The sequence below is a fragment of the Lipotes vexillifer genome, unplaced genomic scaffold (assembly GCF_000442215.2).
Source record: "Lipotes vexillifer unplaced genomic scaffold, Lipotes_vexillifer_v1.1 scaffold47, whole genome shotgun sequence".
In the NCBI taxonomy this organism is placed as follows: domain Eukaryota; kingdom Metazoa; phylum Chordata; class Mammalia; order Artiodactyla; family Lipotidae; genus Lipotes; species Lipotes vexillifer.
The window spans coordinates 3124659-3150352 of record NW_006791298.1 but is presented as its reverse complement, the minus strand read 5'-3'; the positions used below and the strand labels follow the sequence as shown (position 1 = coordinate 3150352).

General features: G+C 35.7%; 1 protein-coding gene across 1 annotated transcript in view; it reads right to left on the bottom strand.

Annotated features, from left to right (window-relative positions):
• Positions 1-25694, bottom strand: part of EFCAB7 (EF-hand calcium binding domain 7) — a 53637-nt gene that overhangs the window by 13196 nt on the left and 14747 nt on the right. Inside the window, exons 7-11 of the mRNA XM_007464296.1 lie at positions 17002-17143; positions 12936-13045; positions 10459-10616; positions 9455-9588; positions 6947-7095 (exon numbers count right to left, since the gene is read on the bottom strand). Coding sequence (XP_007464358.1) covers positions 6947-7095; positions 9455-9588; positions 10459-10616; positions 12936-13045; positions 17002-17143 — 693 coding nt within the window. The remainder of the gene's footprint in view (positions 1-6946; positions 7096-9454; positions 9589-10458; positions 10617-12935; positions 13046-17001; positions 17144-25694) is intronic.

Genomic DNA, 25694 nt, shown 5'->3' with positions numbered 1-25694 from the left:
TTTTTTCCTCAGGATTGCTTTGGCAATTCTGGGTCTTTTGTGATTCCATATAAATTTTAGGGTTATTTGTTCTATTTCTGTGAAAAATGTCATTAAAGGGATCTCATTAAGTCTACAGATTGCTTTGGGAAGTATGGGCATTTAAACAATATTAATTCTTCCAATCCAAGAGCATGGAATATCTTTCCATTTCTTTGAATCATCTTCAGTTTCCTTTACCAATGTTTTATAGTTCTCAGCATATAAGTCTTTTACCTCCTTGGTCAGGTTTATTTCTAAGTATTTAATTTTTTGATGTGATTTTAAAAGGGATTTTTTTTCACTTTCCTTTCTTATATTTCATTGTCAGTGTAAAGAAATGCAACAGATTTCTGTATGTTAATCTTGTATCCTGATACCTTGCTGAATTTGTTTATCAGTTCTAGTAGTTTTTGCATGGAGTCTTTAGGATTTTCTATATATAGTATCATGTCATCTACATATAATGACAATTTTACCTCTTCCCTTCCAATTTGGATACCTTTTATTTCATTTTCTTGTCTGCTTGCTGTGGCTAGGACTTCCAATACTATGCTGAAGAGAAGTGGTGAGAGTGGGCATCCTTGTCTTGTTCCAGATTTTAGTGGGAAGGCTTTCAGCTTTTATCATTGAATATTATGTTGGCTGTGGGTTTGTCATAAATAGCTTTTATAATGTTGAGATATGTTCCCTCTAACCAAATTTTGGTAAGAGTTTTTATCATGAATGGATGTTGAATTTTATCAAATGCTTTTTCTGCATCTATTGTAATGATCATGCGCTTTGTCTTTGCTTTTGTTGATGTGGTGTACCACATTGATTGATTTGTGTATGTTGAACCATCCCTGTCACCCTGGGATGAATACATTTGATCACAGTGTATGAGCTTTTTTATGTGTTGTTAGAATTTTTGCCTCTATATTCATCAAAGATATTGGCCTGTAATTTTCTTTCTTGGTAGTGTCTGGTTTTGGTATCAGGGTGATGATGGCTTCATAGAATGACTTTGGGAGTGTCCCCTCCTCTTCAACTTTTTGGAAGAGTTTGAGAAGGTTTGGTATAAGTTCTTTGTATGTTTGGTAGAATTGACCAGTGAAGCCACTGATTCTGGACTTCCGTTTGCAGGGAGTTTTTTTTGTTGTTGTTATAGATTCTATTTCACTTCTAGTGATTGGTCTGTTCAAATTACCTATTTCTTTTTGATTCAGTTTTGGTGGGCTTTATGCTTCTAAAAACTTGTCCATTTCTTCTTGGTTGTCCAATTTGTTGGCAAATAATTGTTCATAGTATACTCTTATGGTTTTTTGTATTTCTGCAGTATCAGCTGTTATTTCTCCTTTTTCATTTCTTATTTTGTTTATTTGGGTCCTCTCTTTCTTCTTCTTGGTTAGCCTGGCCAGAGGTTTGTTGATTTTGCTTACCCTTGCAAAAAGCCAGCTCTTCGTTTTATTGATTTTTCCTAATGTGTTTTATCTCTATTTTATTTATTTACTCTCTGATCTTTATTATTTCCTTCCTTGTGCTGACCTTAATTTTTGTTTGTTCTTCTTTTTCTAAGAAGGTGTTAGGTTAAGTTGTTTATTTAATTCATTGTTGACCCATTGGCTTTTTAGTAGCATGTTGTTTAGTCTCCAGGTAATCATTTTTTCTCATTTCTCTTTCTGTGGTTGATTTCTAGTTTCATGCCATTGTGGTCAGAATAGATGCTTGAAATAATTTCTGTCCTCTTAAATTTGTTGAGGCTTATTTTGTGTCCTTGTATGTGGTCTATCCTAAAGAATGTTCCATGTGCACTTGAAAAGAATGTGTATTCTGTTTCTTGGATGTAATGTCCTGAAAACAGCAATTAAGTCTAACTGGTCTATTATATCATTTAGGATCTCTGTTGCCTTATTGATTTTCTGTCTGGATGATCTGTCCATTGATGTCAGTGGGGTGTTAAAGTCTCCTACAATTATTGTATTCCCATCAATTTCTCCCTTTACGTCTGTTAGTATTTGTTTTATGTATTTAGGTGCTCCTATATTGGGTGCATATATGTTAATGGGTATTATGTCCTCTTCTTGTATTGATCCTTTTATCATTATATAGTGTCCTTCTTTATCTTTCTTTATGGTCTTTATTTTACAGTCTGTTTCATCTGAGTATTGCTATCTACCCCTGCTTTCTTGTCATTTCAGTTTGCATGAAATATCTTTTTCCATCCCCTCACTTTCAATCTGTATGCGTACTTCACCCTAAAGTGGGTCTCTTGTAGGCAGCATATTGTAGGCTCTTGTTTTATTATCCAACCTGCCACTCTATGTCTTTTGACTGGTGCATTTGGCCCACTGACATTTAAGGTAATTATTGATAGATATGCATTTACTGCCATTTTAAACCTTGTTTTCCAGTAGATTTTCAATTTCTTCTTTGTTCCTTTCTTTCTCTTTTTGTTTTTCCTTTGGTGGTTTGATGGTTTTCTTTTGTGTTATGCTTGAGTTCTTTTTGTTTTTTGTGAATCTATTATATGTTTTTTGATTTGTGGTTACCCTGTTTTTCAAGTATGTTAACCCATTAGTATATCTACTTGCTTTAGACTGGTAGTCATATAGGCTCAAACACATTCTTTAAAAAAAACCCTACATTTTCTTACTCCTCTCCACCACATTTTATTTTGATGTCCTCTTTTTCATCTTCATGTTTATGCTTTCGCTGTTCATTGTAGTTATCATTGCTTTCACAAAGAAATTGTTTTTCTGTGTAATGTCTGATTTGACTGTGATTTTCTCTTTCCTATAGATTCTTGTTTCTTTTCTATTTAGAGAAGACCATTCAATATTTCTTTTAGGATAGGTTTAGTATTGCTGTATTCTTTTAGTTTTTGCTTATCTGAAAAATTCATTATCTCTCCTTCTATTCTAAATGATAATTTTTCAGGGTAGAGTATCCTAGGTTGCAGGTTTTTCCCTTAAATGACTTGGAATATGTCTTATCACTCCCTTCTGGCCTGCAATGTTTCTGTAGAGAAATCAGCCTTATGGGGCTTCCCTTGTAACTAACTCTTTGTTTTTATCTTGCTGTCTTTAGAATCCACTCTTTATCTTTGAGGTTTGCCATTTTAATTATATACTATGTCTTGATATAGTTCTGTTTGGGTTCATCCTGTTTGGGACCCTCTGTGCTTCCTGTACCTGGATATGTTTCTTTCTTTACGTTTGGGAAGTTTTCAGCCAAAATTTCCTCAAATACATTTTCAATCTCCTTTTCTTTTTCTCCTGGGATCCCTATTATGCATAGATTGGCTTGCTTTATATTATCCTATAGGTCTCATATAGTGCTTTGTTTTTTTTTTTTTTTTTTTTTTTTTTTTGCTGTTTAGCTTTCTGTCTGCTGTTCTGATTGGGTGATTTCTATTATTCTATCTTCCAGATAACTTATTCGTTCTTCTGCATTACTTAGTTTGCTATTTACTGCCTTTACCCTGGCTTTCATCTCAGCAAATGAGTTTTCTAATTTTAATTGGCTCCTCTTTTATAGTTTCTAGTTCCTTGTTACAGTGATCTGCATTTCTATCAATAGGCTTTCTTAATTCCTTCAGTGTTTTGTTGTTGTTTTGTTTTGTTTATTTTGGCTGCACCTCAAGGCTTGCAGGATCTCAGTTCCCCAACCAGGGATTGAACCCAGGCCGTGGCAGTGAAAGTGCCGAATCCTAACCGCTAGACCACCAGGGAACTCCCCCTTCAGTGCTGTTATTACCTCCTCTTTGAACTTGGGATCTAGTAGACTGGAGAGGTCCGTTTCATTGTTTGTCCTTTCAGGGACTTTCTCTTGTTCTTTTCATTGGGAGTCGTTCCTCTGATTCTTCATCCTACTTATATTTCTCTGACTCTGAATTTAGGAGAAACAGCTATCTACTGTGGTCATGAAGGGCTGTTTTTATGTGGGAGTATCCCTGTGTAGCGTGCACGAGTCTAATAGTTTTGGTGCGAGGGCTGTTTTTAGTATGGATGCCTGCCATATTTTTCCTCAGTGTGTGCTGGCTGTTATCCCCTTGATAGGGGGTGTGATTGGACTTGTGGTGAGCAAAGCCTTCACTGGATGTTGAGCAGGGCCTTCTCTTTGCTCTGTGGCTGTCATAGCCCTGTCAGGGTCAAGGTCTGCTCTTCAGTTGTTGAAGTAGAAGTCCCCAGATCCATTTCTGAGCTGTGGTGTGGGGTAGGTGGGGTTGAAGTACCTCTGCTGGGAGAGCCACTGAGTATTCCTCTGTGGGAGCTGTTCACAAGGTAGTGTGCTCTGGTGTCGTGTGTCACCTGTTGTGTGCTCACAAAGTACACTGTTGTTGGCACTGCCCTCTGCCCCACCTCAGCCATGGGATTGCAGGAAATCAACCCGGATATCCCTCAGGTACTGTGTTCACAGGCACCAGGACCCACAGTAGTCACATATAGTCGTGCCTCTGAACCCGCTGTGGGGACTAGGGAATCAGCGCAGACCCTGGCCCTGCCTTCGCATGTGCGTGCTTGCAAAGCCCACAGCTGCTAACTCCAGACCTGCCCCAGCCATGGGAGCACCAGTAATCCTCACAGATGTCCCACAGGTGCTGAGCTTACAAAGGTGCTGGCAGCATACATCCACCAAAGTTGCAAAGCCTATGGACAAGGCTCAGATTTCAGCCCGGCTTCTGAAGTCAAGCAGCCCCTGGAGATTGGCTCAGATTTCAGCTCTGCCTCTGCATGTGGGCAACTGCAGCCTGGTGCTCCCAGAGCTCATGGAGGTGGAGCTGCGCCTGCTGTGAGGTCACTGGAGAATGAGGCTGCTAGTGTAGGACCCTGCCCCTCCCTTTGTGTGCATTAACAACGGGGCTTCTATGGCAGACCTAGGCTTCATCCCGTGCACACCCCCATTTGCAGCCCAGGCCACACTCCAGCCCCTTTGGGCTATCTCCATGCAGCCAACCCCAGTGCCCTCCCCAGGTCTGTCCGCTAAAGCCCGAGTTTCAGCACCCAGTCCCTGTGCACACCAACAGATGCGCATCTCAGGCCGGAGTGTTCAGCAAGGTGGCCAGGACCATCTGTGCTGTTCTCTTTCTGCTCTGCCTGCTGCAAGCCTATTGCTGCACTCTCCTCTGAGCCTCTGAATCTCCCTTTCTGTCCCGGCTGATCTCCCAGCTGGTGAAGGGGGTTCCCAGGGTGAGGGAACCTTTTCTCTTTCACAGCTCCCTCCCAGGGGTACAGGTCCCATCCTGATTCCTTTTTTTTTTCTTTCGCCCTACCCAGTTATGAGGTGATCTTTCTTGGTTGTATGAGATCTGCCAGTGTCCAGTAGGTATTCTGTGAGAATTGCCCACATGTAAATGTATTTTTGATGTATTTGTGGGAGGAGGTGAGATCCACATCCTTCTATTCTGCCATCTTGATCTCTCTCCACAGAAATTTGTTTTAAAACTGTTCAGTTGATCTGCAACAACTCAATTCAATAAACACACTTTTGTAAGTCAGCCAGTGTTGGCTCCTCACTTTCGAAAGTCAAGCAATCACAGACAGACTCATGTAAATAAATATACCACTGAGTGCCAACCAGTCAACAGTCTCACCTGAGTAACCATGCTTCCCCAAAACACTTTATAAATAAGATGAACATTCTGCTTTGCACAGAGAAACTACACCTGACCAGATAGCTCTCCCTTGTAGTAAGCAATCAATTCATTTTTGTCTTTTTATTCCAGCTACTGAGTGGTGGTCTCATTATCCTTTGACATTTTCCCTGTATAATTTTTTTTTTAACCTTTGGAATGTTCAATGATATGAATATATTACCTATTCAATAAAAAAATAAAATTTAAATAAAAAGATCTTTGTCTCAGAAATCATTCTTGCCTATGACTTCAGAAGTCAACGACATCAGCAAATGTTATAAAATGTCTTAATTTGCTCTTAACTAATTCCTTTGTTAAGTGAAAGCATGTGTAGCAGACACAATATTATTCACAGATTAGATGCTGATTTTGCACCATGCTTAAAAATGTGAGATTCACTAAATGTTAGGTTAAAGTAGGATGTAAAAAGTTACTGGAACTATTCACCTCTTATTAATAAAAATGGCGAAAAAATTATATAGAGAACTTCTCAGAAAACAAATTTATGAGGAATGTTAAATGATGTCAAAACTAGGAACTAAACCAAAGACTCAATACACCCAAAACTTAAAATTTGTTGTTGGTAGTGTTACCCTCTGAGGTTGATTTATTTATAGAAAGGACAGACACTATTTTTAATTTATAAACAAATGTATTGTTATCTAATTGTGTGGTCTAAAACTATTAAATCCTTTATTCTAAACTTCATTAAAGGACACAAAAAGATAAAATTTAAGAAATAGGCCTAATTTTTATTATTCCTCTGGTTTATTGTGAGTCTTATTCAACTTTTATACCTTATCATGTTAATAAATAATAATAATGATAGCTAATACATACACAGTGCTTTCTATGAGCCAAGCGCTGTTCCAAGTGTTTTACAAATATTAACCCAAGGAGTACCTCTGTAAAAAGATCAGAATTCCAGTTCTCATCCAGACATATTCTCCTTATTATATGAGAGCCTTTATTCTATTAGGACAAAGAGTCTTTGAATAGAAATGAAATTTTAGCAACTCAAATAGCCATCGCCAATTAAGAAATATAATTTTTTATATTACCAATCTTTTTCCTGCATATCATATGCTCAAACTACTTTTGTTCCTGAATTACTTAAATGTTGGCAGTAACTAAATTTCAGGTAAGAACTTGTATAAACTAGCAGAAACATACTGTTGTGCCCAGGTTTCATTCACATATTGAAGTTCAAGGATTTTAGAGCCCAATTCAAAAGTCCTGTGTCAGGAAAATGCTCATGGGGTAAAATATTATGTACATTAAACCCACTGAAAAACTTCAAGATTGTTTTACCTCTGTCAGTTCCAGAGCTTTATTGTAGCCCATTGAGTGTAGAGTTACCCAAAGGTCACGAGGATCTCCTTCTCCATCATTGGCTTCCATTAGATTCAGATCCATAAAGCCCTGTCTTGTTAGTTCATTCTTCTTTGTGTCGAAATTCTCTGTCAAAACAACCAAAAGTTTCTTTCTTACATAGTTTAAAAATTCATACACTTACTAAAATGTCTATTATATATTAGTATTCACAAATGTTTATTTTAAAGGAGGCCTTAGGAATCTGTGAGCACTACAAAAGTGAAATAAGAATGACTCAAAACATGTTTGAGAGATACTGTTCTAATTTTCCACAACTCAGCATAAGCACTGTCACAGTGCATGATTTAGTTTTTCAACAAGATCTGAAGTCAAAAATAGTGCAAATATATTCCAAAATCAGAGGAAACTTTTATTTTTCTCGGTAAATTCCAACCTGCCTGCTTATCTAAAGTATATACTGACATATATTTCAAAAATTAGTATATGTGCTGCCAAAGCCAGCGCTGTATTTCAAAAATTAAAATGCTTCTTATATATTTGCTACTTAAACCCAAATGAATTTGATGTAATACCCCCCAAACTACTGGTGTTTCAAAAGGGAAATGTGGATGGTGCCAGGTTTAAGGAGACTGCTATATTCTTAATTGCTTTAATTTTAACTGAATTGTCCACTGGTCCCTAAAAAACTGTTAGATAATGGGGAACACTTTGGAGTCCATGAATGTCCCAGACAAATCTAAGTACCCATTTTAACATTGTTTATAAGCATAAATTCATGAAGAAATATCTAGATATATATAATTCCTGAATGTTTCTATAATATAGATAATAAACAGCTACTCATTTTGGATTACATTCTGTTAATTGTCCTACAACAAAGAAAGATCTTATTTTCCAACTCCCATCTGTAATATACCCAAGGAAAATGGGTACTCTTATTTGAGATATCTCTTTTGTACACATTACTGTGAGAAAAGAGGCAGAAACATAACTGCTTAAAACTGGTTGACTGATTAATAGTTTAAAATGTTTAGAGTTTAGAAAGTGACTCATAACTTTTGTAAGGAAAAAAAGTAAATGTAGATTAAATTAGATCATAGAAAGACGTGGTAGCCACTAAAATGGAAGCTGGAGCTACTAAGTAGAAAAGCAAGATGAAAAAAATTAATATTTGATATATAATACAAAGAAATTATTACTTTCAAGAAAAATGTACCTAGATACTATGCTATAGAGACTATCAATAACTAATCTACTTTTAAAACTTAAAATGATCAATTCTCCATTAAGTTTTTAAAGTTTATTAATATCCAACTTCAAGACTTACATTAAAGCTACAGTAATCAAGACAGTGTGGTACTAGTGACAGATGAGACAAACAGATCAGTGGAATAGAGAACTCAGAAAATACTCATACAAATATATTCAACTGATATATGACAAGGGAACAAAGAGAATCAAAATATTATATCATTATATCATTAAAGTAACAGGATGATTACATCCTCCTAAAAATAATACTCTATTATGTGTGTTATCAGTCTTGTTAATTGAAGTTTACTATTATAAATCAATATACATTTCTGGTTACTGATTACAGTATATAAACTGTCAGTTAAAAAGAGAAGTATTTTTTTAAAACCTTTATATTAATAATATTTCTACCTTACTTGCTGTTTAGATAAACAGACTTATCAGACTCTCTGGCTTACTGACTGCCAAGCTTAGACCATTTCAAGAACCAGAGGGATTAGGACACATTACTACCCCAGTGACAGCAACATGTGAGTTAATCTCTCTCCTGACTGCATTCTAGCCTCCTCAACTTCTTGTTCTGTGATCTATAGTTGGCTGTGGCTTTCTGGCTTTCCCCTTTGACCTTTTAGTCCTTGGCTTAAATATACAAGCTCTACCCTCTTCCCAGACTCCTCGCAAGTGACAACTGACTTCGCCTCGCTCTCAGTATTTTTCTTTGCCTATCTTAGCATTTTTGGCTTTCATACATCCATCGATGGACTTTCTTAATTCAACTCAAATACAAAAAACAAAAGAATTCTTAACATATATAAACAACTTCCTGGAAACCTCTTAATTTTTAGTAAAACTCTAGCCTATTAGCTCTTTGCTGCCCTCTCCTGGGCGCAGTTTGGGTCTCGCCACCACTTCAGTCCCTTTGCTATCAGAGCTAAGACAAAGTTTTTTACATTCTAAGCTCCAAAGAACATAGAAATTATGATTAAGTAATTCACATTTTCTTTTAACTTGAGTACTATACCAACTACCAATTTAAGGAAAATAAATGTTTAATTTTTTATGGTCTACAAACAATACTACTACTTTTAAACTGTCCCAATTGCTATAATATTCCATGGAGAAATTTGACATTTCACTTCTTAAGGATGAAAGGGTGTGTGTATGTATATATATATATATATATATATATATATGTTTTACATAACCATTAAGAAAAAGAAAAGTGCTTACCTCTGCAGAGAGCCCAAGCATCTTCATCACATTTCTCACCACTTGTTCTCAGTTCAAAAAAATTATATTCTTCAAGGCTGAGAAGACCATTTCCATCTAAATCAATTACTTCAAATATATCTGATAAAGTTGACCTAAAATTACAAAAAATAGCAAATTATTTGTCTCTGAGGCAACTAGACTGAAAAAGGTTTCTATGAGGATAACTTTCAAAAGGAAGTAATATAAAGGCATTAAACAATATTTGTAATGATCTTATCTACGAAACAGAAACAGATTCACAGACACAGAGAACAGACTTATGGTTGTCAAGGGGGAGGGAGAGTGGGGGAGGGTTGGATTGGGAGTTTGGGACTAGCAGATGCAAACTATTATATATAGAATGGATAAACAACAAGGTTCTATTGTATAGCACAGGGAACTATATTCAATATCCTATAATAAACCATAATGGAAAAGAATAAAATAAAAAACATTTGTGAATGATAAAATTAATGTATCCAAATACATATGTTACCCAGTCTAGTATTACATGACATAAACAAGCTTCCAAAGCAACCACAGCATGTCAACATGTAGTAGGAACTCAAAGAGAAGTTCCCTTCTTCCTTTCTCCTTTCTCCATCTACTTTCTTCTTCCTCTCTACCTGCAGCCAGATCTTACTGTGTACATGTATGGTATGGGAGAACTACCCTATTTGGATTTCATATTTGATAGCTATCTAAGTCAATAGTGCAACTAGCAGGACCTATTTCTAGTGGACGAGAAATCAGTAGATACGCAACTAAAGTTGACTTGCCAAATGTATGGAACCCAGAAATGAATGGCAATCCCAGACCTATGAGTAGAAGGTCACTTTCAGATGCCTAGTGGATGAGTTGAGCTATTGATTAGAATCTGAGGTTGGGATTTGCAGCTAGCCAAAGGAAAGGATGGAAAACAGGCTACTGATATATATCCAGTCTAGATGTTATAGCTCTTAACTTTAATAAACAAAACTTACCTAAATTCCTTTGTGAGAAATAATTCCCCGGTTTCATCTCTATATACAAGTTGGGCTTCTTCTGTTATTGGTTTTATTTCTTTCTTTAGCCTGCAGCCAGTTGTGGAAGGAATTAACCAGTAAATTCCAGGTCCTAGTTCACCAGTCCACCCAAACATCTTTTCCAAAAGAATTTTAAAAACAAACAAACAAACAACCACCATGAGTCTTAATGACTTTTAATCTTTCTTATGAAAGGGAAGCATTAGAAATAGTTTCTTTTTTTACCAATATTCACCAATTCTATTATGGTTCTATCAATGTTTTATAGGCTTCAAAATCTTTTTCTTAATGGTAAGGCTAATAATATTAGATGTAGTACTTCATATATTTTAAAAACAAATGCCTAAAAGTGTAACAGGTTAGAAGTTATATAACTTCTAAATCTTCCCAATAATCTTCAAAAATGTTTTTTATGCAAATATTTCAACAGGAAGCAAAGAGAAAAATCTTAGAGTAATTTTTCTGGGTTATAGTTGCCTAATTTGATTCAAATATAAATATATGATTTGTAATTCAGATTGCTATAACACAACATAAAAATTAAATATATTTTAAAAGAGTTCACTATTTGTATGAATTAGCCATATTTGTAAAAATACAATTATGTGGACAAAAGCACTGGAATTTTACTACTATTTATGTAATATGAACTATAAAAGAAGGCAGAGTCCCAGATAAACCTACCTTATACAAAATTCTTTTCCATCACAGGATATTTATAATGAGTGCCAAGACATTTGTATAGGAAAACATTTTATTCTCCTGTTCTATAAGAAAAAGCAAATTGGCATCCCTCTATGAACCTTCTAAGTGCTTTCTGGAGCCCAATGGTTTCCTGTAAAACCTAGGGATTGTCTCTGTCAAATATATTAAACCTAAGCATTTCCTAGTCGTGTATAATATCTAAGCAAGTAGCCATTTGCCCTTCAGCACAGAATAACCCTAGGGAATTCTGTCTGGTATTGTGTCAAAAACTCCTTTCAAATCCCAGGTTTATTTTAGGTCATCCTGGGGACTCATATACAAAACAAAGTTGCTCATCCAAATTCTGGGTTCGGCCCTATTTCTACCCTCACAAGTCAGAGGAACCATAATCATCCTAAAGTGACCATGTCCTATTTTGATAAAAGAAGCAATCCAATAAAAGTGAGGGCCATTTTGAAAACTAAAGATTGACCAAACCCATCTTTTGGAAATCATAATCTTTTAGATTGGCCAGATGTTGACTGATATCCAGGAGTGAAAAGCAGTTCTTGCTGTTTCCTAATATATGTTATCCCTTGAACCTCCCTTATCTCTACATATAAACTTGAACTGCCACAGTGGTTGGCAAATGGAAAGTCTTTCATGGGCACAAAACTCTTCTTAAAGAAAATAACTGTGAAACTAAAACTAAAAATCCTTTGTAAAAATGACATATTAAAGATAAACAGAGGCCACAGTAAAGCGATAAATAGAAACTCATTCAAATTTTATTATAGGCTTGCTATGTACTAACATTTTTATACATGTAATCTCGTAAGAAAGTAATTTTAAGCAAAACAAAGTGGGAAAGCTATTGTGTTAGACAATGCTTTATCTTGAATTTAACTTTGTAGTCAGTTTTGAAGAAGAGTTTAATCAAAACATTAACTGCTGTCATTTTATTTGTTTCTTGCCTATAACTATTCTTGTCTGTTGGAAGCCAACAATAAAGACTTTTATATAACATTCCATCAGGGAAATGTTTGTCTGTCGTTGGGCCTATATAAAGATTAAATATGATATTGCAGTAAGCCCTTGAATAGTATTATTCCTGTTATAGTGTAGCAGATGTATTTTGTAGTCCTCATAAAACAAATAGCCACATTTATGTATCTGCCTCACATATTTGGCCTCTGAGTAAATATATAATTAGAAAAGATCAGAACAACCCCATGGGCAACATATAAAATCATTTGAAAGCATTTCTTCAGATCAATCTATTTTTGGACCCTATGAGTCAAGCTTGAGGACAGTAATCTTGAAGTTTTTCTTTTTTGCAATAGTAGTACAAGTTAAGACAAACATCTAGAGGAACTTTTTCAAAGCCTTGAATTGCTTGTATTTAGGGGAAAAAAATCCACTGGCATTAATCATTTTTATTGAGTATAACAAAAAAATATTCACAGGTGGGGTATCAGGGCATTAGAAAAGAGGAAAGTGAAGTACAATGTCACACAACGTGTAAGTTATGAAGCCAAAATGGCCAATCAATCCTCAATATTTAAATCTCAGCAAATAAGAAAAAGTCGTTCACAATTAATAAAACATATGTAATATGAAGTGATTACTGTATATACCTTAATTGGAAGGGAAGATAAAAAGTTTTAAAATATATAGAAAAATGATTATTTTCCTCAAACTTGAGGTCATACTATATTTTTAACTAAACATTAGAAAATAAATACGTATACCTCTCTATTTCGTAGTTCAGTAAAACACATGAGCTGTAGATTTGCTTGACTCTCATTTTCCTTAAGAATATACAAGGCAGTATCAACTGATAACCAAGGGGATGGTTTTCCTATAAAAAGAAAAAACCCAAACATCTTAAAATAAGCAATCACTACTTACTCTTTCCTATTTAAAAAAGTAGTGGCTTCTTTCCCATTTGGATTTCTTTTTTAGAAATACACATCCATTTTTATAAACATCATAGCATTTGCAATTAAGGCATATACCTATACACAATGAAATTGTTAGAAACATTCTCTATACACACACTTTCTAAAAATCATAACTTTTTAAAAACTCATCAGAAAGCTAAGGTTGCAAGGCAACCAAGTAGGCTGAAATCCAAGGACAAACAAACCCTTTCAAGAAGAGAGAAGATGCAAGCACTGGCTTACCTGTAAAGGAGCATAGGAGGAAGAGATGTTAGACATCATCTATATGCTGTTAACTCCAAAATTTTTATCTCCTGCTAGGACCTTTCCACTGAATGTTAGACCCATATACCCAACTGCCTATTTGACATTTCCACTTGGATTTCTATGTCTAAAACTGGCTTTCCCAAACATCTGGGAAAAAAAAACAAAACTGTCCATCTATACTCTTTTCTGTCTCAGATAAGAGTAACTCATTCCTTCCAGTTGGTAAAACCCCAAATCCTGGAATCATCTTTAACTTTTCCCTTCTCTCACGTATCATAACGAAGCCTCAGGAAATGCTATGGTTTGACCTTCAAAATATATCCAGAATCTCTACTTCTTACCCCCTCTACACCCCAGTTCAAAGCAACACCAGTCCCCTCTTAGAATTCTGCAATAGAGTCCTAGCTGGACCCCTTGCTTTCTGTACCTTCAATCTGTTTTCAATACAGCAACATGACTGCTCTTGTTAAAATATGTCAGATTATGTTCCATCTCTACTTAAAAATCCTCTAATGCAGTTGAAAGTTGGAATAATGTTGCTTCTACCCTAACAATGAGAAAAATGCATGAAAAACAAAATCATAACATTTCTTGAACCTGTCAGAGCTGAGGTCACAGGACAACCAAGCAGCCTGAAATCGAAGTAAAGACAGACCCTTCCAAGGAGAGATGAGATGCAAGCACTGGCTTATCGGTGGTGGCACACAGGAGAACGAGATGTCAGGTGTATAAGTGGAAGAAAAGAGAGAGCAGAAGAGATAAAGATGGAAAATTATCTAAAAGTAATGAGACAACAAGCCATAAATCTAAGAAACTCAGAGAGCCCTTAGTAGGATAAATACCAAAAAGATAAACACAAACAAACAACCAAAAAAAAAACCTCCCCCAAGCTCAAAAACAGCATCAACAACAAAAAAAAACAAAAAAACACCAAGACACATATTCAAACTATTGAAAATCAAAGATGAAGAGAAAATCTTGATGGCAGCCTCCTAAGGGTTCCTCTTTTCTCTCAAAGTCCAAGTTCTCATTATGGCAAAAAACAAAACAAAAACTCTACCTGATTTTTGTCCTTATTTCTCCCTGTCTTCAGCCCCTACACTCTCTCCTTACTTCAATATACCAACTCTAGCCACCTTGTTTTTCTTCTAACACCAAGCACACTCTCACCTCAGAGCCTCTGAACAGAGGATTCCCTCTACCTGTCACTTCCTTCACTCTTCACCCATCCCCTTCCACCAGCCCTACATCCGCAAAACTTACTCCCTTGCCTCCTGTGGAAGACAGCAAAAATGGCCATCCCTCTCTGTATCCACACCCCCTTGCAATGTGACTTTGTAGCTCTTCCATTAAGATGTCAAATCTATTTCTCCACCTTGTAAATCTGTACTTGCCTTTTGACTTGCTGTGCACAACAGAATGTAACAGAAGTAATGTGCTGGTTCTGAGCCCAGGCCTATGGTGCTTCTGCTTTCTCTCTTAGAGTCCTGTTATACCATAAGAACAAGTCCAGGCTAACTTACTAGAGGGTAAGAGACTATAAAAGGCTGAATCAGGTTGTCTCAGCTGAAACCTATACAAAGGAAAGAGCGCAGCCAAGATCAGTTAAAGCCAGCCACCAGCTAACCTGCAGCTGATCAAAGATGCATGAGTAAGCCCTACACAGAAAAGCCAAGCCCACCAGCTCAGACCAAAAGAACTGCTCATAAGCAAACAAACGTTTAATTGTTTTAAGCCACTGAGTTTTGGGGTAGTTTGCTACACAGCAGTTGATAATTAATACACCTCTTTCAAAGTCTGCTCAAATGTCAACCTCTAATGAAGCATACACTAATACTCCCTTTCAATGGCAACTCATATTCCCTCGTATTCACAATGCCCCTTTTCCTCTATGTTTTTACCATAACACTTATCACCTTCTAACACACCATGTCATTTACTATTTATTATGTTTTGTTTGTTTGTTTTTTGTTTGTTTGGTTTTTTTTTTTGCTGTAGGCAGGCCTCTCACCGTTGTGGCCTCTCCCATTGCGGAGCACAGGCTCCGGACACACAGGCTCAGCGGCCATGGCTCATGGGCCCAGCCGCTCCGCGGCATGTGGGATCTTCCCGGACTGGGGCATGAACCCGTGTCCCCTGCATCGGCAGGCGGACTCTCAACCACTGCGCCACCAGGGAAGCCCCTACTATTTATTATGTTTATTATTTATTGTTTATTTCCTCCACTAGAATGTAAGTTCATAGGGCAAGGATTTTGTATTTTTTGTACTCTGATGTATCTGTATCTTAAGCACCTAAAATGATACTTGGTTTATAAGGTCTTCAATAAATATTTGATAAATAAATGAAAAAAAATCTTCTTCATAAGAATACAGAGAATAAACAACTACATTGAATTTGCAGACCTATCTTGATACTTTTATCTGAAAAATGACTATTGTAATTGTCATTTAGAAGTATCAATTACCAGGGCTTCCCTGGTGGCGCAGTGGTTAAGAATCTGCCTGCCAATGCAGGGGACATGGGTTCGAGCCCTGGTCTGGGAAGATCCCACATGCAGCAGAGCGATTAAGCCTGGGTGCCACAACTACTGAGTCTGTGCTCTAGAGCCCATGAGCCACAACTACTGAGCCCGTGTGCCATATCTACTGAAGCCCGCGCGCCTAGAGCCCGTGCTCGGCAACTAGAGAAGCCACCGCAGTGAGAAGCCCACGCACCTCAACGAAGAGTAGCTCCCGCTCGCCACAACTAGAGAAAGCCCGGGCGCAGCAACAAAGACCCAATGCAGCCAAAAATAAATAAATACATTTATAAAAAAATTTAAATGAAAAAAATTAAAAGTATCATTTACCAAATGTTGTAAGTGTCCTACAAGATATACAGTGAAAACTTTCAGAATCTCTACTTTAGGAGGGAAAAGTAATGTAAGTGGGGAAGAATCCTCTAGTAAGTAGATGTTTATATGTAAACATAAAAGAAAAATAAAGATTGATACTTAGAACAATAACATTAAAAGGATATCTAGGGAAAGCACCCACATAGCCATTTTTCACTAATTAAAAATTATGTAATGACCACTGTAGACACTAGGAAATTATTAATTTTTATCTAGCATTGATGTATAGGAAAAGAATATTACCATGGATATGAAAATTATTAATAAGGATTGTCTAAGTCATATGACATGGCACTTTGAAGGTATTCAAAAATACCTGCAGTTCATATTTGACCCAAATTATGCTCCTATAGAAGTTGTCTCATGCATATTAATTTAAAAAATTGATAAATGGAAAAAGCTAAGGACTTATTAGCAGATAAAAAGTTAATTCTATGTCAAAAGGAAACCAGGTAACATTTTGTTCTCATTTTTAAATAAATTAAAAGAAAAATACTTTAAACATGTCCAAAACAATTTACTTTCTTTACATAATATGACAACACAGTCAATGTACAAACGACTTTCTTTAAGTGTATTGCAATATGTAACCACATGTTTCTTAGGCAGATCATTTTCTTCACTAACTAGAACCATCAAATACTTACATAAGTATTTTCAAAGTGGGCATAAATTGATATTTTTTAAAAAATACAGAAAATTTAAACTTGCCTTCAGCTTGACTCAGGTTTAATGGCTTAATTGTTAGATAAACCAGGGATCTCTGAGCTATTTGCATCCTATATTGATGACTAATGATTTCACCATCTTCTTCTAAGAAAAAGCAACCTTTTGATTGTATACATTGCCACTCCTGAAATGAAGGAAAACTTTTTTCAAACAATATTTATTACAAGTTTCCAGCATGCAGAGCAATGAGAAAAAACCTAGGGAACATATAAAAGAAATGTCAACTAGAGCCAGGGCCCTCCAGGAATTTGCAACATCATTAAGAGGCAGCATTTAGATAACAAAAAGTTAGGAAAAGATATAATGGAGAGGAGAAATATGAAAAATACAGTTCATGAGAGCTGGAGAAGTACTGAAACAAAGTAATAAATGAACATGCTGCTGCAATAATCAGGGTGAGATTAGTGCTTAGAGCATACTAAGAATGAAAAAGTAAGGACTGTTAAAACTGATATGTTGAAAGAAAAAGTGAAAGGACTTCATATTTAAAAGATAAAGTATAATAAACCAAAATAATTGTTTCAAGTCTAGGTAACTGAAAGACTGAATTCCTTTCACAGCTATAGCAAAATGCTGATAAATACCAGTTTTGAGAAAGACCTCTCTATAAAATTAGCTCTACTATCTCTTGGTAATTTCAAATTCCTTCTCCTAGTTCCAAACCAACATGCTTACATGTGATCTCATAACTAGAACTTCATAGCAGGTTTTACTTGAAGATAGCACTTTCTGCAGAAAGTAAAGGATTCTTTGTTGAAGGTATGAGAAATTGTTCCATTACCATAGATGTGAGCAAAAATGCTTTCCACTTTATCATTAGTAGGCTTGCCTACCTATAAGACATATTTCTGTTCCACTCTTAACGGCTTCCAAAAATAGAATATTAATGAGGTTTTGAAGTGACTTTATAAAGGATGATTTTGAAAAATTATCTGTTAGTATATTTAGATAATAAGCTCAAGGCTTTAATAATATTAAGATAACAACTGAAAAGGCATGCATTAGCTATGTAACAATAATATCAAAAATATTATTAATCCTGGGACTTCCCTGGTGGCGCAATGATTAAGACTCCACGCTCCCAATACAGGGCGCCTGGGTTCGATCCCTGGCCAGGGAACTGGATCCCACATGCATGCTGCAACTAAGAGTTCATGTGCCACAACTAAGGAGCCCACGTGCCGCAACTAAGGAGCCAGCGAGCTGCAAATAAGGAGCCGGTGAGCTGCAACTAAAAGGAGCCCACCTGCTGCAACTAAGACCTGGCACAATCAAATAAATAAATATTTAAAAAAAATATTATTAATCCATTTTAGAAGGATTTACTATGGCACTGAAGAGTCAAGAACGAACATTATTTACATTGATATTGATATCTTACTTGCTTTTTTTTTTTTGCGATACGCGGGCCACTCACCGCCGTGGCCCCTCCCGCTGCGGAGCACAGGCTCCGGACGCACAGGCCCAGCGGCCATGGCTCACCGGCCCAGCCGCTCTGCGGCATGTGGGATCTTCCTGGACCGGGGCACGAACCCATGTCCCCTGCATCGGCAGGCGGACTCTCAACCACTGCGCCACCAGGGAAGCCCCTACTCGCATTTTTAAAGGCTAAACTATGTTAACATATACTTACACACCATTTCTCTACTATGCAAATTATAATTACATTTATATTTTATACTATTTTATTGGTACCAAAATACATTTAAAATTAGAAATTTAAAAATAAGGAAAAAAAAGTCCCCATAGTTCTACCACCCTAGTTTGATTCTTATGTAATCATTCCTAATACTGACTTTATATAAAAACCTATTTTTTTACATTCTAATTAATATTATTTTATGTCCTTCCTTTTTCATTTAATGTTATATCTGAAACATTGTGCTATTGAAAAGGAACAAAGCTGAAGAACTCACATTTCCTGATTTTACTGCAAAGCTACATTAATCAACACAGTGTGATACTGGCATAAAGACAAACATATAGACCAATGGAACAGAAAAGATAAACCAGAAATAAACTCTCACAAATATGGTCAAATGATTTTCAACAAGGGTGCCAAGACAATTCAAATTTCAACAAACAGGGCTGGGAAAACTGGATATCCCTGTGCAAAATAATCAATTTGAACCCTTACCTTATACCATAAACTAAAATTAACACAAAATGGATCTAAGACTTAAATGTAAGTACAAAAATTACAAAACCCTGAGAAGAAAACATAGGACAAAAGCTTCAAGACATTAGATTTGGCAATGATTTCTTGGATATGACACTCCAAAAGCATAGCCAACAACAAAAAAATATAGATAAATTGAATTCATCAAAATTAAAAAACCCGGGCTTCCCTGGTGGCACAGTGGTTGAGAGTCCGCCTGCCGATGCAGGGGACATGGGTTCGTGCCCCGGTCCAGGAAGATCCCACATGCCGCAGAGCGGCTGGGCCGGTGAGCCATGGCCGCTGGCCTTGTGCGTCCGGAGCCTGTGCTCCACAACGGGAGAGGCCACAACAGTGAGAGGCCCTCGTACCACAAAAAACAATAAATAAATAAAAAATAAAAATAAAAAACCCTTTGTGCATCAAAGGACACTATCAACACAGTGAAAAGGCAACCCATATAGTGGGAGAAAATATCTGCAAATCATATATCTGAAATGGAGTATTATCCAGATTATACTAAAAACTCCTACAACTCAACAACAAAAAAACAAAAAAAAGAAACCAATTAAAAAATGGCCATAGGGCTTGAATAGATATTTCTCCGAAGAAGATACACAGATGGCCAATAAGCATATGAAAAGATGCTCAGCATTATCATTAGAGAAATGCAAATCAGAACCACAATGAGTTACCACCTCATACCCACTAGGATGGCTATTAAAAAAAAAAAACAGACAATAACAAGTGCTGACAAGGACGTGGAGAAATTGGAACACTTGTGCATTGCTCATAGGAATGTAAAGTGAAGAAGCCACTGTGGAAAAGGTTTGACAGTTCCTCCCCAAAAATTAAACATAGAATTACCATATATGATCTAGCAATTCTACTTCTGGGTACATATTCAAAAGAACTGAAAGCAAAGACTCAAATATATAAAATGTCCATTGACAAATGAATGGATAAACAAAATATGGTATATACCTACAATGGGATATCATTCAGCTTTAAAAAGGAATGAAATTCTGACACATGTTACACATGGATGAACCTTGAGGACATATGCTAAGTGAAGTAAGCCAAAACAAAAGCAAAAGGACAAATATTGTATGCTTCCACTGATATGAGGTAGCTAGGATGGTTAAATTCAGAGACAAGAAAGTAGAATGGCATTTGCCAGGAGCTGAGGCCAGGAGGAAATGAGGAGTTATTGTTTAATGGGTACAGTTTCAAGTGGAGATGATGAAAAAGTTCTGGAGATGGATGGTGGTAGTGCTCTTACAACAACACAAATGTATTTAAGGCCACAGACTCATACATTTAAAAATGGTTAAAATGGTAAATTTTATGTTATGTGTATTTTAGGACAATAAAAACAATTTTGCTAAGCAATATTCAAATTTTCAATTTAACTGGTTCTTTTATTACCCATTGAGTTTGTATACCATTACTTACTTAACTATTTCTAAAGTGTTGGACATGCAGGTTATCAGTACAGATAATGCTAAAATGAATACTATTTTGTCTAAATGTTTTTCTTCTGATGAATATGCTTTACAAGAATTTCTAAGCAAGAAGTATGTGGGGACTTCCCTGGTGCTGCAGTAGTTGGGAATCCGCCTGCCAACGCAGGGGACACGGGTTCAAGCCCTGGTCCGGGAAGATCCCACATGCCGTAGAGCAACTAAGCCCGTGTGCCACAACTACTGAGCCTGCGCTCTGGAGCCCACAAGCCACAGCTGCTGAGCCCGTGTGCCACAACTACTGAGGCCCACATGTCTAGAGCCTGTGCTCCGCAACAGGAGGGACCAGTACAATGAGAGGCCTGTGCACCCCAGGGAAAAGTAGTCCCCACTCGCCACAACTAGAGGAAGTCCGTGTGCAGCAACGAAGACCCAACGCAGCCAAAAATAAATAAAATAAAAATAAACAAAATTTTTTAAAAAGTATGTGTATTTTTAAGGCTAGTGACATATGTTCATACTGCTGTATAAAACAGTGATGCAACTTTACAGTACCACCAATGGTGTCTAATGTGATACTTTGTTATTACCATAACTTGGTCAGTAGTGTTAGCATTAAAAAATTGGTTAGTGGTTGGGGATGCTTTCTTAAGCTAGGTGTGAGTACATAAAATATTCATTATAGTATTCCATATATTTTTGTATATGGTATTGTTAATGCTTTTTACAATAATTTATATTAATGTAATAAAATATAATAAATTAAAATGGTATTGTAATGATTTTTGCATTAATTTCCCTGATTACTAGCAAGGTTGAACATTTCCCCATGTGTTTATAATTTTGTCTCCATCTGTGTGAACTGCCTATTTATCCCTTATTGACATAGATCTATTGTGGACTTGGTATTTTTCTTACATATTTTAATAAGTTATTTTGATTATTTTAGATATTAATCAACTTTGTAAACTTTGATGCATGTATTTTCTCTATTTCCTTTAATTTTAGTTTTGGTTATTTTTCAATTATGTAAGTTTTCCATTTTTATATTCATCTTTTCTTTGGAGATTTCTTCTTAAACTGAATTTTAAGAAATTATCATTATTGCTAAACTATTACTCAAGCTTTTAGTCAGTCATTAGTCACATGCACTGTCACACCTTTGGGGTATAAAAGATATGTGTACTGGGCTTCCCTGGTGGCTCAGTGGTTGGGAGTCCGCCTGCCAATGCAGGGGACACGGGTTCGTGCCCCGGTCCGGGAAGATCCCACATGCCGCAGAGCAGCTGGGCCCGTGAGCCATGGCTGCTGAGCCTGCGCGTCCGGAGCCTGTGCTCCGCAATGGGAGAGGCCACAACAGTGAGAGGCCCACGTACCGCAAAAAAAAAAAAAAAAAAAAAAAAAAGATATGTGTACTTTTAATTCTGAGAAATTAAAATGTGACCTTAAATTATTGGAATTCATCTTCACAAGTATACTGCCCATGACAGAAACAAGTCATTATACATTATATTTCAACAACAGCCCCATAAGACAATATGGGGTAGATATAAATTAGTCATTTTAATAAACAGACAAATTGAGATACCCATAGATTATATGGGTTCAGAGTTATACAAGGAGTTTGTAGAAATATTAGGTGTAGAGTCTAAGACTTCTGGATCAAAGCTTTACCATTAAATCATGTTTCTAAAAGAAAATATACTCAAGGTACTAAATTCAAAATTTTTATAACACAATGAGGTTCAAAGCTGGGCTTGAGTCAAAAGTTCAACTGTTAATGATGAGTAAGAGTATGTACAGACTTTCATTTAGCCTCCCTGTAAATCTCTTGGATGGGAATGTATTATTGACTAACAACAGATGCTGACATTATTTCAAAGCCAATTGTCCTGAACATAATCAACATGACCTTGGATGATGATGACTGCCACAGATAAGAAAGGAAAGATACAATCATATGGAATTTTGAGACAGTTTGAACTAAGATTCTGACATCAAATGGAAAACACTTACTGTTTTCCTTTCAATCAATATTTTAAAATTATTTATTTATTTATTTATTTGGTTGCACCAGGTCTCAGTTGCAGCAGGCGGGCTCCTTAGTTGCAGCACACGTGGAATTTAATCTAATATAACTTATGAATATATTTTTTTACATTTACCCAACTGGAATGGTAAAGGATACTAGTTTAGAATTACAGAATATTAAAGGTAGAAGTCTAAAAAGCCATTCAATCAGACTTCTCTTTTGACTGATGAAACTCTGAAAAATAAAGTGATATGCTTAATTCACAATTCTCGTTGATTGCAGAACCAGACCTGAACCTAAGTATCCTTACTTTCTCTCCAAACTACCAGCTATATTCAAAATTCTTTTTTTCCCCACATTTAAATATCTGCCATGATTTTTCTAAAGCTAATATTTTTAAAACTTCATGTTTATAAAATTATCATAAGTATGATAACTCATTATCATTCAGAATTATACATATACTGAAGTGTTAAGATAAACATAATTATTTGGTTTTCTTACTAAAAAAATGTAGATTTTAGTAGCTAAAAAATTTCTTAAATTTTTATTGGAACCATGGGTATAGCAGCCTCCTACTCTCCGGTTAAAAAATGTTTAAATGAAACTAAAAAACAATGCACTTTGCCTGGTACACATAGTGAAAAGTACTTGTGGCATTTGGGAAACTCAAAAATGGAAGAGTTTCTCCATGTGCTTATGGTATCTCTGGCTGATAGGAGATGCTTTATAAAATTTAGCTGGGGAGCGAATTAAGTATTTTTATCAGACATCTTTCTTAAGTTCCAATTTTAGAAAAGGTACAGGTAGAAGGGAATTTACAAGTTTCTTTGAAAGACAATCACTCTGAATACAATACATGGTTAATAAGGCTGGAAAATGGTAACAGCTATTATTAAATAGAAGAAAGCCTATATATTATATATATCAACCAAACTTCAATGTGATAATCAGTTCACTTTGAATATTAAATAACACCACTAGGAGAATTTGTAGCTCTCTTGTTTGAAAGGAAGAATTCAAATTCTTAAGATCTGTCAGAGTTATTAAACACACAATGCTTATTCAACCCCAAATTTACTTTAAAACAAATAGACTTTCAATCACACAGAGCTTTTTCTCTAGGACCTAGACTAAAATGTTATGAATTAAAAGGAAAAAAGTACTGACAAATTGGCTGGCTCATTCAAATAAATCAACTTGAAAGGATTATAGATTAAGTTGACAGTTTGAGTATTATGAGAAAAATGGAAGAAGGTTGAGTTTTTTAAAAGTTCTTAGAATGATAGAGTAAGAAATTCCATGTATGATATAATTTTTGACAATATAAAGCAGAAATAAAATAGTAGCTTGTAATTCTTATATAGGGCATAAGGCGGTGCTATATTCTACCAATTCAAGTAAATTCATATAAAAGGAAAAAGAACTGTTAATTCATTTGTCATATACAAATATTATTTATTTTCATTCACAGTGCATAAGGAAACGCTTAAAAGCATAAATTAAAAATAGTAAAGTTGAGGGCTTCCCTGGTGGCGCAGTGGTTGAGAGTCCGCCTGCCGATGCAGGGGACACGGGTTCGTGCCCCGGTCTGGGAGGATCCCACATGCCGCGGAGCGGCTGGGCCCGTGAGCCATGGCCGCTGGGCCTGTGCGTCCGGAGCCTGTGCTCCGCAACGGGAGAGGCCACAACAGTGAGAGGCCCGCGTACCGTTAAAAAAAAAAAAAAAAAAAATAGTAAAGTTGAAAATTCTAGCTCTCAAAACTTAAATATATCAGTAAAGTTACATTTTTCTTGGAACACTGTAGAGAACATGATTTGTTTGACACACAATTCTGTATTATTAAAGTTTTAGGTGAGGTAGAATTATTAAGCAGTAGATCTGCCATAGACTTAGTCAAAGGAGGAACTTATATGTCATCATTACCATCATCATCATCACGTTGTTTTCTATAAAGATACCATATGTCACACTATTTGAAGGCTATTTACTTTTTGTTAAGTAGGTAAACAGACTGCTATTGAACTTCTTGTTATTAAAGAATTATAAACTGTACATACTTAAAAACTGTACATACTTAAAAACTGTACATACTTAAAAACAGGAGGTTAAATAGATGATTTATAAAGGGAAAATTTGATATAGATTGCTCACCTAATTGACAAGTTGAATTGATCAACATTTTGAAAATGAGAGACTTTTATAAGAAAATTACAATTTGGAGCCTTCACAAAAATTAAGTTAGACAACCATTTCAAGTCTAAAATGTTTATATTTGTATTGTTTTACATATATAGACATATATAACCTACATGTTACACAACATATTCACATACGACACATATGTTGTATTATATATATGTTACACAACACATATATATGTAAAATACATGTAGACATAGTCTAACTAGGAATCTGGATATAGTATTGCATCTCTGGAGCTTACAACTCATGGCTTTCTCTAATTTTAGTCGTGACTGGCAAATGAAGCTATATTTCTCTCAAAGAAAAATTTCTGACACTCCTTGTACATTATGAAACCTAAGTAAATGGAGAGAATTCAGGATTAAAAAAAGAATTGTGATACAGTACCTACATATGGTATACAGAAAGTAACACATGTATAGTCCCTGTGAAGGTCGTACTTTCCTCCCATAATTCAGGTCTTTTACCATTTGTGTAGATTTATGATTTAAAATCTGGCTTATTTGTACCCCATTACAATAATTTTCTAATTTCTGAAAAGACTTTTCTTTTCTGTCCCAATTCCATACTTCTCCATTCCACATGAAACTGAGGTACCCAAACGTGTTTAAAATAGATTTAAAGTATTTGAAGAAAATTAATTTAATAATTCTTATAGTAACTTATTCTATCAATCTCAATTAAAACAAATTATAAAATAATTGTATTCCTAACCAAGTACTTCTTAGAGTTGTTGTGAAACTTAAGAAATATAAAATTTAAAAGAAAAAATTTAAGAAAAAAATTACTTCAAGGTAAAATGCAAGAACTGAATCC